General features: G+C 41.1%; 1 protein-coding gene across 5 annotated transcripts in view; it reads right to left on the bottom strand.

Annotated features, from left to right (window-relative positions):
• The window catches only part of TSPAN4 (tetraspanin 4), a 732,067-nt gene that overhangs the window by 295,826 nt on the left and 420,962 nt on the right, over positions 1-15,279 (bottom strand). For 4 of the 5 annotated variants that reach the window (XM_075326919.1, XM_075326922.1, XM_075326921.1 and 1 more), the window contains one exon: positions 11,054-11,133. In XM_075326919.1, coding sequence (XP_075183034.1) covers positions 11,054-11,116 — 63 coding nt within the window. In that variant the 5' untranslated portion in view covers positions 11,117-11,133. Of the gene's footprint in view, positions 1-11,053; positions 12,015-15,279 lie in introns of those variants that run through there. The other variant, XM_075326918.1, reaches the window with a different exon arrangement.

The raw sequence follows: 15,279 nt of genomic DNA, 5'->3' as shown, positions 1-15,279 counted from the left end.
TTTTGTCAATATACAGTGTACACAGGAAGCGATCAATAAGTGGTGTGAGCGGGATTATACACAGCTCAGCCTTCTGCGCTCTGCTATGTCAACTATGATTCTACATCTGCTGCACTAAGTGATAGCTGGAATCAGGGACTGTGCCCTTACTTCATGCCGCTGTCTGATTACATAGCAAAAAACTGCTGACAGATTCCATTTAAAATTATACAGCATTGATACATTTACCCAATTGTGCAAACAGCATCCAAATCACCACATACAGCAAAGAAAAACAGGTTAATTGCATCAAATTAAATTATTCATGTTGAAAAAGGATTAAAATACAATTTAACAGAATAATGTTACTGCCTGGGATGTTTAATCTCGCCCTGGATCAGATGAGAGTCAGAAGTTAATTAACAGCAATAATAGGGTATGCTACAATACACAAGATAACAATGTTATACGTCTACACCGTTCTTAACAATCAGATCACAAGATACCACCAGCAGAGAACACAAAGCCGCTGTATAATTGGAGATCAATATTAGTGTCATATGAAATATATATCAGTTAGAGAGACTTCACATCAGCCCGTATCACACAGTGAGTATATGCCGTGCTCTGACTCACCCCTAAAGTTTACAAAGTCAGCACCGCTACTTTTTGACAGTCGCCTGCTGACAGGCTCAGACGCTCCGGCGGGGGATGGATCCCACACTCAGGATGGGGCTGGATAAATATATATGTATAAATTATTTATATATATATATATATATATATATATATATATATATATATATATATATATACACACACACACATACTTTTTCTTGGATATATACTTCCTTCCAATATTATATAAATGGAGTTCAATGTAATTACTTCCCAATACACAAGGGCTTTCGTGTAATGCATGAGAGGAGAAAGACTAATTAGGGAAGAAAAAAAAAATAGGGGCCGATTCATCAAGCCTTAAAGAGAACCAACCAACAGAATTCTCATATATAACCTAAAGCTATACTGCCGCTATCATGCTGATTCTATACATACCTTTAGTTGTGAGAGCAAATGTATAGTTTGTGATTGATAAGTGCAGGAAAATATCTAATAAGTGGGTTGAGTTTGCTAGTTATTCCCACTTCTGTCTGCCTGCCCGTCCTTCCTCCCCCCTGTCTTTGTTATTAGGGAGGAAGGACAGGTAGCAGACATGGGCGGGAAACACTACCAAACCCGACCCACCTATTACATATTCTGCAGCACCTATCAATCAAGTAACAGTGCATTTCACAAACTTTACTTGCCTATACAGTATTTCAGAAACTATATAACCAATCTCACAACTAAATTGACATGCTGTTTTTGTGCTGAGATAATCATATATGCGCCCCTGCTATGTACTGTGTAATGGCCATGTCTGACCATACAGAGTTACTGCAGTTTATGGTGAGCACGTATCACAGCTCCTGGCCAGGGGGAAAGCATAGGTTACTACTTTTTGAGACAACACATTTCCCTGCCTGAGGTAACACATTACCCTGCCTGTTCTATCAAAGAAGTGAGTGTTTCTGCAGCGTTTCTAGCCCTTTGAGCTCATCATAAATAAAGTCCGATAGATAGGACCTCCAGTGGTTGCTGAGCTTATATGTCACTGACTAGATTTAAGATGAGCTCACAGGACTGGTGACATGGCAGAACCTCTCATTCCTGTGATAAAACAGTCAGGGAAATGTGTTATCTCAGGCAGGGAAATGTGATACCTAGGAAAGTAGCAGCTGTGAGTCCCTGTAGTTTCGTCTGTCTACTCACTTATCATAAGTGACTTATGCTTAACGGAATGTGTCCGTGGTATGTGTCGGCCAGTAGCCGTGGTATGTGCCGGCCAGGAGCCATGGAACGTGCTAGCCAGGAGCTCTCAAATGTGCCGGCCAGGAGCTCTGGAATGCGCTGGGCATGAGCTGTGGAATGCGCCGGCCAGGAGCCGTGGAACGTGCCAGCCAGGAGCTCTGGAATGTGCCGGCAAGGAGTTGTGTAATGTGCCAGAGAAGAGCTGTGGAATGTGCCAGACAGGAGCTGTGGAATGTGCCAGACAGGAGCTGTGGAATGTGCCAGACAGGAGCTGTGGAATGTGCCAGACAGGAGCTGTGGAATGTGCCAGACAGGAGCTGTGGATTGTGCCAGACAGGAGCTGTGGATTGTGCCACACAGGAGCTGTGGAATGTGCCGGACAGGAGCTGTGCAATGTGCCAGCCAGGAGCGAAGATATGTGCCTACCATAAACTGGAACAAAGTCTGCAATGGTCAGACACAACCATTACACAGTACATAGCAGGGGCATATTTATAGGATTATCTCACAATAGGGACTATTTTTAGCACATCCAATTGTGGAACTTATTATTATTCCAAGATATATTAATTAAAATGAACTTTGATCTTGGGACAATGCCTGTAACTGTATATCAGAAGTGGATACAGGATACACAGCAGACTTTCTCTTTGGAAATGGGAGATGAAAACATGCTGTATATCAGAGTTTCCAGCATAGTGGATGAAATTTTTAGCAAATGTCATTTTACAAGCTGCGTAAAAAATCTATGTGGACTCTGCACAGAAAATGAGTTGCAATGCCGATTATAAATCCACACCATGTTAATTTATGTTTCAGATTTTCACAGTCGGTTTCACCCTTTATAGTAGCAAGGTTTCAGTGGGATCCATTGCAAATCCAATAGAAATTTTGCAGTGGATTATTTCTGGCTTCCAATTACATCCAGTGTATTATATACCCTAAAGAAACTTAATGGTTTAAACAGGTGTTACTAAGGGAATGTATATCACTGTTGTCCTCGTTCTATAACAGTGTAACTTTGGAGGACAGTGGCTGGCCCCTGTGGACTAGTGCGGAGGATGATGCTACACAAAGAAGCAGTGTGTTTCAGATGTGCATTACAATACATCCACAGGTGTGTCTTTAATTAACTCAGATGTTGCCAATGAACCTATCAGAAGCTTCCAAAGACTTGACATCATCATATGGGCTGTGCCATATTTAAAGGCACAGTACTCTTAGTGTATGTAAACCTTTGACTTTGCAGAAAGTCATAAAATGCCTTAAAATATTCTGTCTCATTATTCTGGCATTTGGTAAATATAAATGTTGGTTCCTAATTGACCTAATATGGGAAAGGTTTATTCTGATTTCATGTCAGATAATGAGAAAAACAGCAGATGTGTCTTTTTAGATGGTGGATGGAAACGTCGGGTTTCAAATATACATTATGTATATATATATATATATATATATATATATATATATATATATATATATATATATATATATATATATATTATATATATATTATATATATATACACATTAATATATATACACATATACACATTATATATATATATATATATACACATATATATGTACACATATATATACATATATATATATATATATATATATATATATATATACACACATATACATATATTATATATATATATATATACACACACACACACACACACACACACACACACACACACACACCACACATATTTGGTGAAACACTCTACAATAGAAAGTAAATGTTCTCCTCACCATGCCACTAGCTATCTAAACCTTGCCACTGTACAGCCAAAGCACGAAATGGCCACAAAATGGGAGAAATGGAAACTTACGGTGAAACATTATAACTACAAAATATAGAGCATATACAGGGATCAAACGTAACAATAAAACCACTGACAGGTGAAGTGGAGAACATTGATCATCTTGCGACAATGACATCTGTCAAGGTCTGGGACACATCAAGTGGCAATGTGAACAGTCAGGTCTTGAAGTAGATGTTTCAAAATCATGAAAAATGAACAAGTGCAAAGATCTGAGCAACTCTGACAAGGGCTAAAGTGTGATGAGCGGATGCCCAGGGCAGAGTATTTGTAAAATAGAAGATCTTTTGGGTGTGTTGCAAAAGTGATCGAAGGAAAGATGAACAGGTCATGGACGAGCAAAGCTCATTGATGTGCATCTGATCCATGAGATCCCTTCCTCACAACTTAGAGGATTTAAAGAGGACCAACCACCAGGATTTTCCTATATAAACTAAAGCCAGTGCTATACTGGAGCTATCATGCTGATTCTATACATACCTTTAGTTGTGAGATCGGATGTATAGTTTCTGAAATACAGGCAAGTAAAGTTTGTGAAATGCACTGTTATTTGATGATAGGTGCTACAAAATATCTAATAGGTGGGTCAGGTTTTGCTTGTTATTCCCGCCCCTGTCCTTCCTCATCCCCTGTCCTTCTTCCCTCCTTCATCCCCCTGTAATACCAGAGACAGGAGGAGGAAGGACAGGACAGGGAATAACTAGCAAAACCCGACCCACCTATTAGATATTCTGTAGATGCTATCAATCAAGTAACAGTGCATTTCACAAACTTTACTTGCCTGTATTTCAGAAACTATACATCCAATCTCACAAGTAAAAGTATATTTAACATCAACATGATAGCGCCAGTATAGCACTGTGTTTAGTTTATATAGGAAAATCGTGGTGGTTAGTCCTCTTTAAAGGATCGTCTGCTAACGATTTGGTGGCAGATACCACAGGACACCTTCAGAGGTCTTGAGAGCCCAGCCTTGATGGGTCAACGCAATTGTGGAAAAACAATTTAGACCCACAAAATGTTAGACAGGTACTTTTATTGCTGATCACTATTATGTGCAGGAACCTTGTTAGTCAAGCTGAAGAAAAACTAGGGCAGAAGACATTTAGGATCATAATAATGTTGAGTGTGAAAAATGTATAATTTGTGAGTAGAAGTAGCTCCCCCCAAGGAGAGATCAAACTCATAATAGATCCAGAACGACATATGAGTTTGACATAGAAATACACATAGTCTTACATGAAGTTCAATTCCATTGCCATAGATTATATATATTATATGGTCAACACGGCTGTGACAACAACCTCTCCTTTCTGTTAAGCCAACAGCAAGCCCACGTGGATTGAGGAGATAGATCTTGGTATTGTTTCGAAACCAGATTTATTAGTTGTCAGCTTCAGATGTTGTCAATTTTCTTTTTTAAGTTGTTCAAAAAGTTGCCAAAATTTGTCTCAATCAAAACAATCAGCCCAGGAAAAAAGTGAAACGTTCCAGGGAAAAAGTAAAAAGTCAGCCACCACTGACATCAGTGGTATTTTGCCGGAAAAAAAGGTCCGGCAAAATGCGTTTCAGTTCCATTCATTTACAATGGAATCATGGCAAGATGCGGTCACATGTGATTGCGTGCGTCATACACAACCGCATGTGACCGCATCTTGCTGCGCTTCCATTGTAAATGAGTGGAACTGAAACGCATTTGTGCCGGATCCAGCTTTCCGGCAAAATACCGCTGATGTGAGCGGCGGCTAAGTCTTGTTGCCTATACTGATGAGTGATCACTCAAAAAAATCCTTGTGCACCTTATTTTCAAACTCTTAGGCAGGCTTTGCACGTTGCGACATCGCAAGCCGATGCTGCGATGTCGCACGCGATAGTCCCCGGCCCCGTCGCAGGTACGATATCGTGTGATAGCTGGCGTAGCGAAAATTATCGCTACGCCAGCTTCACATGCACTCACCTACCCTGCGACCGTCGCTCTGGCCGGCGACCCGCCTCTTTCCTAAGGGGGCGGGTCGTGCGGCGTCATAGCGACGTCACACGGCAGGCGGCCAATAGTGGCGGAGGGGCGGAGATGAGCAGGATGTAAACATTCCGCCCACCTCCTTCCTTCCGCATATCCTACGGAAGCCGCGGTGACGCCGGTAGATGTTCCTCGCTCCTGCGACTTCACACACAGCGATGTGTGCTGCCGCAGGAGCGAGGAACAACATCAGACCGTCGCGTCAGCGTAATTATGAATTACGCCGACGCTGCACCGATGATACGATTACGATGATTTTGCGCTCGTTATTCGTATCCTCTAGGCTTTACACACTACGATGTCGCATGCCATGCCGGATGTGTGTCACTTTCAATTTGACCCCACCGACATCGCACCTGCGATGTCGTAGTGTGCAAAGCCCGCCTTAAGGGGATATCCTATCCACCTGCTATGGTTTTATGTGCACTGGTTATCCCAACCCAATCAGTTTGTACACTGATCCACACGGTCTATAAAAACTAATAACTTGACAAAAAAAAAAAAAAGTAAGTATTTCAAGCATTGACGTACTCACTTTAGTTTAGAAATCACAGACGGTACTTGGGCTGCACTTGCAGGAAGGAATCATCAATGGTATAAAATTAAGTTTTTTATTACACCGACACGTTTCAGTGCCGGACTGGCGCTAATAAACCATATCCTCCACGATTTAACATTTAAGGTTATTGTATCAACACGTTTCGGCACCTTATTGTCACCTTTATCAAGATAATAAACCAAATCCTCAAGGATATAAAATTAAAGGTTTTTATTCACCAACCCGTTTCGGCGCTGGACTGGCACCTTTATCAGGATAAAAAAAAAAGCCACAATGGTATGAAATTAAGGTTTTTATTACACTAAGGCCACTTACACACTGTGTTTCGATCTCCGTTCACTGGTCCTGTCGGGGCTTCCGTTCGAACCCTCCGCAAAACGGGTTTCGGACATAGCGCCGACGGGGCCATTGACTATATATAGTCACCGTGTGCTCTGTTGTGCATAATTTTTGGGAGTATACGCTTACTGAAGGCGGACACCCAGACGTAGTCTACTACTACTACTCCCGAAAATGATGCACAACACTGCAAACGGTGGCTCCGTCTGCACCATTATAGCCAGTGGCCCCATCGGCGCATATATGCGAAATCCATTTTGCTGGGGGTTCAGACGGAAGAAGCCCCGATGGGACGACTCAACGGAGATCAGAATGCAGTGTGAAAGCAGCCTAACACATTTCAGCACCTTTTTAAAGGTAATTTTATGCCATTGAGGAGTTGTTTTTTACCTTGAAAAAGGAGCCAGTTTGGCGCTGAAACACATTGGTGAAATAAAAACCTTAATTTTATACCATTGAGGATTCTTCATTCCAACAAGCTGAGGCCAGGTACAGTGATATCTCCCCTAAAGTGAATCGTTGGAATAATTTCTCCTCCGGCCTCGGAGCTGCGGATTCGAAGGTGCTGATAGGTGCGGTGTCCCTACAAAAGTCCTCCAGGTGAGCGCTACCATCACTTTCACCTTCTCATTTCTTTTGTGATATTGCCCTATTATGCACATTTGTCCCAACCAGACACTTGAAAATAATTAACAGCAACAGATGTATAGAACAATACATGAGAAATGAAGCATCATTAAAATTGATTCCATTTATAGAGGCTTTTGAGTCCAGTGTGAAACCTTCTCAAAGGTTATCTATCTTGGGCGAAAGGTTTTTTTTTTGTTTTATTGTTTTTCTTTCCATTAACTGCATGTACTTGGGGCTAAAAATAATTTTTACAATTTATAAAAAAAAAACTAATTCTAACAGGGGGAGGGGATAACTATGACTACCCCCCAGATATTATCTGATCCTCAGCTGCTGTCACTCAGCTGCCGATTTTATAAACTTTACTTTCTTGAATTTCAAAACCTAAACATCTGAGCTGACCACTACAGGTAATTAGAGAATCAGCCTGATAGCGCCAGTATAGCACTGGCTTTAGGTTATATACGAAAATCCTAGTGATTCGTTCCCTTTAATGTAGTCCAATTGCAAAAATAATTTTTAGATCCAAATATATGCTTTTAAGAAAACGAGAAGACCCTAAATTCTGAACAACCCCTTCCTTATAGTGAGCTCACTGATGGTTTCACAGTTTACTCATTCTGCTTTATTGTTTTCTTTCCATTAACTGCATGTACTTTGGGCTAAAAATCATTTTTACAATTGGGTTCCAGTAAAGGTTTTGCATCGTTTGTCTTTTACAGACTTTTTGCCTCCCTGCTCATTCAACTTTGATGTGGTATGTTGTCAATTAATCACCAAACAGGAGCCCAGAAAAGACATATAAGAGATCTACAAAATCTCTTAAGATTGTCATAACGAGCTCACTGATGGATTCACAGTTAACTCATTTGACATTATAATACGGAGTATACAGAAATGAAACGGTGCAAAATGTTTAAAGGGAACCAATCACCAGGATTTGTGTACATAACCTAAAGCCAGTGCTATACTGGCACTATCAGGCTGATTCTATACATACCTGTAGTGGTCAGCTCGGATGTTTAGGTTTTGAAATCCAAGAAAGTACATTTTTTAAAATCGGCAGCTTCTTGCGTGACAGCAGCTGAGGAGAAGATAATATATTCATAGTTATCCCCTCCCCCTGCTAGAATTAGCATAAGTATTATACAAACGATGTAACTTTTCACTTCCAGGACCTGTGGGGAGGTCATACCCATGTGACCCGAAAGGGCGGGGCCTCAGCCAATAGGAAAATGTTGCTTCCTCATATCAGATTTGTTGGCTGAGGCCCCACCCCTTTTGGTCACATGGTATGACCTTACACAGGTCCTGGAAGTGAAAAGTTACATTGTTTGTATAATACTAATGCAAATTCTAACAGGGGGAGGGGATAACTATGAATACTCCCCCCAGATATTATCTGATCCTCAGCTGCTGTCACTCAAGAAGCTGCGGATTTTATAAACCTTACTTTCTTGGATTTCAAAACCTAAATATCCGAGCTGACCACTACAGGTATGTATAGAATCAGCCTGATAGTGTTAGTATATCACTGGCTTTAGGTTATATAGGAAATTACTGGTGATTGGTTCCCTTTTAATGTAGTCCAATTGCAAAAATTACTTTTTAGATCCAAATATATGCAATTAACAAAAAGAGAAGTCGCTAAACGGTAGACAACCCCTTCTTCATAGTGAGCTCACTGATTGATTCACAGTTAACTCATTTTGCAGCTAGCAATAGAATAATAAAGAGTGTACAGAAACAAAACAGTGCAAAATGTTTAATGTAGGCCAACTGCAAAAATTATTTTCAGATCCAAATATATGCATTTAAGAAAAAGAGAAGACCCTAAATGGTGGACAACCCCTTCCTTATCGTGAGCTCACTGACGGACACACAGTTAACTCATTTTGCAGCCAGCAATAGAATAATAAAGAGTGTACAGAAACGAAGCGGTGCAAAATGTTTAATGTAGTCCAATTGCAAAAATTATTTTTAGATCCAAATATATGTGTTTAAGAAAAAGAGAAGTCTCTAAACGGTGACACCCCTTCCTCATAGTGAGCGCACTGATGAACTCACAGTCAACTCATTCTACAGCCAGCAATAGACTAATAAAGAGTATACAGAAACGAAGCGGTGCAAAATGTTTATTGTAGTCCAATTGCAAAAACTATTTTAGATACAAATATATGCGTATAAGAAAAAGAGAAGTCTCTAAGCGGTGTACGACCCCTTCATCACACACATGTACATGTATGTAGTTATATAGGTATTAAACTACTGCAGTCCTACAGTAATTCTGACAACCTGGCGGTGGTGTCTTTAACAAGGGCTACAACACTGGACAGATTAGATTTGAGATCTACGTGTCCCAAATGAGGGGGATACATAACAAAGGATGACTTATTGGACACGTTCGGTACAGCAGGAATCATCATCCGGAGCATTTACTGCATCGCACAGATCGCAGCGCGGTTTTCATTGTCTATTGTTACATGTGTTAAGATTTATCTCGCGATATGTTTATGGCCCAAGCCGGGATAGCCATAAACAGAAATGATAGGTTATATAAAGAAAGGACATGAATTATTTTTGATGGGCTTGAATTCCACATTCATCAACTCTAAACCCCCAGCATTAAACCCCTGACAGCTCTTATCACGCTGGTGCCAATCCATTCTGTATATGTATCACAGCCTGGAGAAGACATATTACTTGCCTGCTTTTCTGAACACAAACAGCTCTGGAATTGAAGGGCAGTAAACTCATTTACACCTAAATGTACCAGAACAGTCAAGGCTTCGGCACAGCGGTGAATGCAGCCGTATTATTCACACAGGGGCTTTCTGCAGGGCAGGTTTATCTGACACACACACAGGAATACAATGGATGTCAGTGACAGAACCAGGCTACCGGAGCTGCAGGAATAATATGAGCCGGATAGCTGGCACACAGGGGTACTGTGAAATGTCAGACTGCACAAGTCTGGAGCATACCGTCCATAATTATAGTGCTCATAACATTTGATGCAGTATCTGACACTTGAGTCACTGGGGGTGACAGATTCATTCTGGAAAGAAAAAAAAATATTTTATAACTTTTCAGATTTGGTTTGTAAGCTGTCACGAGCAGGGTTTTTTTTTTTTCCTTACGCTAATCATTGTATTTTCTATAACTGTTATTTGTTTGTATAAGACCTCCTGAATTGTAAAGCGCTGCGGAATATGTTGGCGCTATAGAAATAAAGATTTATTATTATTATGCCACTGTAGCAGGTTCGTAGACGACCTCACCATGGCAAGGTTGAGATGCCGGAAAAAAGAGCCTGTTATGGTCGTCTTACAACATATTGCCCTGGAGCATGAGCACATAAGAACTAATCAAGCGCTCATCACGTCTTAGCAGTTTTTAATGAGTTTCTGAACATTTGATGTCATTTTCATAGACGAGAGAAGGTTAACAACACTTCAGATAAATGGTTAAAGAAAGAAATAAAGTAGATCATGCTCCTGCGCTTCATCCTTTACCAATCTCATCGCCTTCTTTAAGACATGTTCAGTAAACTTAGGGATAGGTAAACTTTCTGTGAAGTTCAACCAGAAATGAGGATGACCCAGCTCAGGTACCGTATCTAGAAAGTTAAGAGATACAAATAGACTTTTTTCGATTTTATCTAAAAACAAGCAAATTTGTCCACTTTGGAGATTTAACCCATGATTGAAAAACTTGTTTGGAATTTCAATAGGAAATAGACATTTCAAGACATATACAAATAATTGAGAAATTACAATGCAAAGTACATTTAAGGAAATTTCAGAATCCCCTCCCGTCCAATTCTCCCCCAGGAACTTACCCAAAAGAGGAGGTTGAAGACGAACATGAGATATTTCATGCACTGCAGGCAGTTCTGTGCCATCCTGCACCTCTTCAGCTCTAGGAGGAAAATGAAGGAGAGATCCAGGTAAAACACCACGTACTTGTTGCCCTTTGGGGATGTGTACTTCGATTTTGTAGCTTTGGGACCAGGGTTGGTGTGAAACCCAAAGAAAGAGCCACCTGTGGATGCCCCAAACTGCCCCCCGTAGAGGCTGCTATAGCGTCGGAAGGCACCACCCTGGGGAAGAGAGTAGTCTTTGCTGTCCAGGGATGGACTGCGATGGTAAGTAGATTCATCTGTACTCGACCGTCTCATGGCGCAGGTGGTTGCACAAGTTTAGGGGGCAGGATTGGGGAGGGATAAAACTGGCAGGTAGAAGAGTTTAGCCCCCCTAAACTTAATAGGCAGTATCAATCTATCCAATGGAAAATTTGTCCCATGGTCAACAGAAGGTGTAGAGCGAAGAAACACTTTTTAGAGTAGAGTTAGGATTCGGAGTGCCACTCTACCCACCAGTCTTCAGCAATAGTGGCCATGAGAGTTGTCCCAGTTGCCCCAAACAGAGAAAATCCCTAAACCAATGACTTGGGAACATCCGCTCTGGTCTCCACCTCATGTCTGAATTCGGGACAGAGGTGCAGTTGGTTCCGGGAGGGTACCGGTGGCATGTCCCCTGTCCCCTGCTGCAGCAGGCAGGACTAATCTGCTGTTCTCCTGCCCGGTCCTGTCTGATCCTCTCTTGTCTGCGCACACACGGAGTGAGCTTCATTCACACCGCTCTCATCTCAGTGATAATGCCTCACTCTCTCCTTGTATCGCCCCCTCCCTTTTGACATTTTCCCGTCTCTCTCTCCGTTTTGCATGCACAGAAGCAGTTTCTCTGTGGTCCACTCAGAAGCGGGAGAGAGGAGGAGAGAGAAGGGAAGAGATTTCTCCTACAGGCTTATTTATGCATGCTCAGCACTCTCACTCTCTCAAGGATGCTTCCCCCTTCTCAACCAATCACAAATTTATCTCGGACCATCATCACAGTCTCTAGCACGGGCTGAAAGAAACTGGTGAAGCTTTGCAGTTGACCCCCCACCACCTTCCCTAGCAATTAATTGGTTAACAAATCAATAAGGAATCCTGCAGCTGATACAACTTGAATCAATCTTATTTGCTGCCTGTTTTCTTCTAAGACCTTTACAACACCGTAATGTGCAATTTGTGGATGAAGATGGAGACCCTGAGCACCAAGTCTCCGGAAACCTTATATAAACAGTTAGAATGATCACTGCTATTACCCCGAGCTGTAATTATGAATTACATAGATGACTTCATGTCAGACCACAATGTATCCGTGTCATTGATTCCGTGCACATATGATCATATGAGAAGGATTCTGCTGCTACCTTAGGCTCCGTTCCCACAATCAGTTTATGTTCAGTTTTTGACGCTGCAAAATTTTTCCACCATCTCTGCACCATAGTTTATTTGCGTTTTTATCGCGTTTTTGACTCTTTGTCTTGTGCACCATTCTTTAACCCCTTCACCCTTGGGCAATTTTCCGTTATTCTTTCTTTACTCCCATTCTTCCGAGAGCCGCAAATTTTTTATTTTTCCGTCAATCTTGCCATATAAGGGCTTGTGTTTTGCAGGACGAGTTTTACCATATAGAGTACTGGAAAACGGCAAAAAATTCCAAGTGCAGAAAAATTGCAAAAAAGAAAAAAGTGTGATTGCACAATTGTTTTGGGGGTATTTTATTCACCTTGTTCACTATATGGCAAAACTGATGTGTGGGTTTGATGCCTCAGGTCAGTACGAGTTCGTAGACACCAAACATGTATAGGTTTACTTTTATCTAACGGGTAAAAAAAATTCAGAGGTTTGTCCAAAAAAGTGGTGCACGTTTTGCGCCATTTTCCACGACAAGCATCATTCTTATTTTTAGGGATATGTGGCTCAGTTATGGCTTATTTTTTGGGTCTCAATTTGACGTTTTTCATGGTACCATTTTTGTGCAGAAAATACGTTTTGATCGCCTATTATTGCATTTTGCGCAAAATTTGCAACAACCAAAAAACTGAACTTTGGCGCTACGCCATATACCGTTCAAATTACTTGATTTTATATTTTGATAGATCGGGCATTTCTGAACGTAGCGAAACCAATAATGTGTGTGTGCGTTTATATACATTATATATATATATATATATATAGAAATAAAATCTCTCTCTCTCTATATATTTATATATATATATATATATATATATATATATATATATATATATATATATATATATATACATACATATAGATATAGATATACACACACACACATAAATAATTTTCTTTTAACCCTTTACTTTTCAATGGGGCGAAAAGGTTTTTTATTTTTCTTGATGTTTTAAAAAACTTTTATTTAACTTTTTCTTTTTTTTTATGTTACTAGTCCGCCTAGGGCACTATAAGGATCAGCAGTCTGATTGTGCATTCATTTCTCCTGATCAGAGCAGCACAGCACAGGTCAGCAAAACTGCAATGTTCTTGTTACAGCCGATGCTTTGTCGGCTCTAACAGGAACTACACCATAATAGCGACAGGAGTAATCACATAACCCGTCGCTACCATGACAACCATTGGTTTCCCTTGATTGCGTCACGGGGCCTCCGATGGTGGCGGGGAAAGGTGCGTTCCCCCGCTGTGGCGATTTAAATTGTGCTGTCCCATTTTAACAGCGTGATTTAAGGGTTTGAGAGGTGCGGGTGGATCGCGGATCCACCCGTGCCTGTGAGGCACACGTCTGCTGTTCAGATCAGCAGACATGTGCGGGGATCACTGCCGGCTCATCACAGCAGCCGGCGGTGATTACCCCAACATGATTTAAGACGTACTGTTACATCCTAGGTCGTGAAGGGGTTAAAGGGAATCTGTCAGCAGGTTTTTGCGTCCTAATATGAGAACTGTATAATGTAGGGGCAGAGACCCTGATTCCAGCGATGTGTCACTTATTGGGCTGCTTAATGTAGTTTTAATAAAATCACTGATTAATCAGCAGTAGATTATCATTACAGGACTACTTGTCGTGCTGCAGGTAGTCCAGCATATTCGTGAGCTGTGTACAACTGCTAGATCTGCAGCAGAGAAAACATTGATTCTTTCAAAATGGCAGCAAACAGTTCAGTAAGTGACACATCGCTGGAATCAGGGTCTCTGTCTCTACATTATGCTCCTCTCAGATGGGGGAGCAAAAACCTGGTGAGAAATTCCCTTTAAATAAAGCAGTTTTGTTTTTGAAACTTCCTGGTATCGACATACAGTAATTAGGTGTGAATTACATGCGCTTTTATGTGTTTCTGCAGCGTAACCATACCAAAAATGCACGTGTGTTTTTTACCTGTGGATTTTCCACATCTAAAGCAAGTCTATAGTGAAATTCTGCACAGAAAACTGAGCGTACAAGCAAGAGAAATTGACATGCAGCGTACAGCAGGTGAGTATATGCAGCACAAAAAAGAAGCACAGTGGATATGAGATTTGTATTAATCCCATCCACTTTGCTTGCACTGTAAAATGCTGTGAAAATACACAGTGTCAAAAAGCGAGTAAAACTTACTAATTAATTCCTCTGTGTACGGCATCACTGTGCACGGCCTCGGGCGAATACATGGAAATTTTATTGCTTGCATAGTATGTTTGCAAAAAAGATATATGACCATCAAGCTCAACCAGACGTGAAGAAAGAAAGAGGAAATGTTGTCACATAATTTGCCATTTGCTTTGCGGTATAACTTGTTACATTTATTTATTTTACTCACTTATATAGCGCTAATAATTCTATATAGCTTTACAGATGTAATCATCACTGTCCCCATTGGGGCTCACATTCAAACTCCCTATCAGTTTATCTTTGGAGTGTGGTAGGAAACTGGAGACTCCTGAGGAAACCCACGCAGACACGGGGAGAACATACAGAATCCTTACAGATGTTGTCCCTGGTGGGATTTGAACCGAGGACCCCCAGCACTGCAAGACGTCAGTGCTAACCACTAAGCCACCATACAGTGCTAATCACTAAGCCACCATATAGTGCTAACCAGAAAGTCACCATACAGTGCTAACCAGAGAGTCACCATACAGTGCTAACCACTGAGCCACCATACAGTGCTAACCACTGAGCCACCGTGCTGCCCTCAGTTCTGGTCAATTTTTGCTGC

The sequence above is a fragment of the Anomaloglossus baeobatrachus genome, chromosome 10 (assembly GCF_048569485.1).
Source record: "Anomaloglossus baeobatrachus isolate aAnoBae1 chromosome 10, aAnoBae1.hap1, whole genome shotgun sequence".
Lineage (NCBI taxonomy): Eukaryota > Metazoa > Chordata > Amphibia > Anura > Aromobatidae > Anomaloglossus > Anomaloglossus baeobatrachus.
Note: the sequence above shows the minus strand (reverse complement) of the source record. Positions and strands in the feature narration are given on the sequence as shown.